Source organism: Pezoporus wallicus, unplaced genomic scaffold (assembly GCF_028554395.1).
Source record: "Pezoporus wallicus isolate ANWC-B61680 ecotype Strahan unplaced genomic scaffold, APGP_CSIRO_Pwel_v1 contig_14476, whole genome shotgun sequence".
Lineage (NCBI taxonomy): Eukaryota > Metazoa > Chordata > Aves > Psittaciformes > Psittacidae > Pezoporus > Pezoporus wallicus.
In genome coordinates this window covers 2164-3090 of record NW_026637550.1, presented here as the reverse complement: position 1 = coordinate 3090, position 927 = coordinate 2164, and the positions used below count along the sequence as shown (strand labels likewise).

General features: G+C 57.3%; 1 protein-coding gene across 1 annotated transcript; it reads left to right on the top strand.

Moving 5' to 3' along the window:
- Positions 1-4: 4 nt before the first annotated feature.
- Positions 5-618, top strand: ATP5IF1 (ATP synthase inhibitory factor subunit 1; the record flags this gene model as incomplete). The annotated part of the gene is made up of 3 exons (XM_057406235.1): positions 5-64; positions 145-257; positions 335-618. Coding segments are annotated over 3 exons (315 nt in total), but the record flags the coding sequence as incomplete, so codon positions are not given.
- Between the last annotated feature and the right edge of the window lie 309 nt (positions 619-927).

The window sequence follows — 927 nt, the reverse complement described above, 5'->3', positions numbered from 1 at the left end:
CGGCCTGCGCGGGGCCCTGGTGCTGCAGCAGCAGCGCTGGAGCTCGGGCTCGGGCGCTGACCAGGTGGGGGAGCGGCGGGCGGGTTGGGGGCTCCCGGTGCGCCCCTCCCCGCCGTGCCCCGCTCACCGCCTCTCTCCCCGCAGCTGGGTGAGCTGGGCAAAGGCGCCGGGAAGGGCGGCGGCGGCGGCGGCGCCATCCGTGAGGCCGGCGGGGCCTTCGGGAAGAAGCAGGCGGCGGAGGAGGAGCGGTACTTCAGGTGAGCGGGGCCCTGGGCCTCGGCCGCAGCCACCGCCGGGTGCGGGTGCTGCAGCGTGGGCCGCCCTTTCCTTGCAGGGAGAAAGAGAGGGAGCAGATCTCTGCCCTGCGGAAGCACCATGAGGAGGAGATTGATCACCACCAGAAAGAGATAGAGCGGCTGCAGAAAGAAATCGAGCGCCATAAGCATAAGATCAAGGAGCTTAAGCACGATAACTGAGCCGACACTGAATGTACACGGCCAATGCTGATTGTGGTGTAAAGCAGCGTTGAAGACTGTATGTATGCTTTGGCCAACGTAATCCAAATTACTCCAATTATACTGTGGCCTGCAACTATGTCAAATAAACTGCTCAGTCTCTTCACTGTTCAGTAACTGCTTAGAAATAATCCACTGTCTTGGTGTTAAGTGTTATTGCAAAGTAATGCTGTAGTCCTAGGCAGGCAGTCCTGGACAGAACTGCCCTGCTTTCGTTAGTTACAGCAAAGGAATCACCGCTTACCCTTGGTGTGATAACTTTACAGGTAAAGCTGTAAGAAAAGGTAGGGGAAATGGTATCTGTGTAGAGACCCCTTTACACAGGAGTTGTGTTGTCTCAAGGAAGCTGTCACTGGGTGTAAAGGGGAGGTGACTGCACTAAACTTGCAGGGTGTAAGGTTCTTTTGTTATG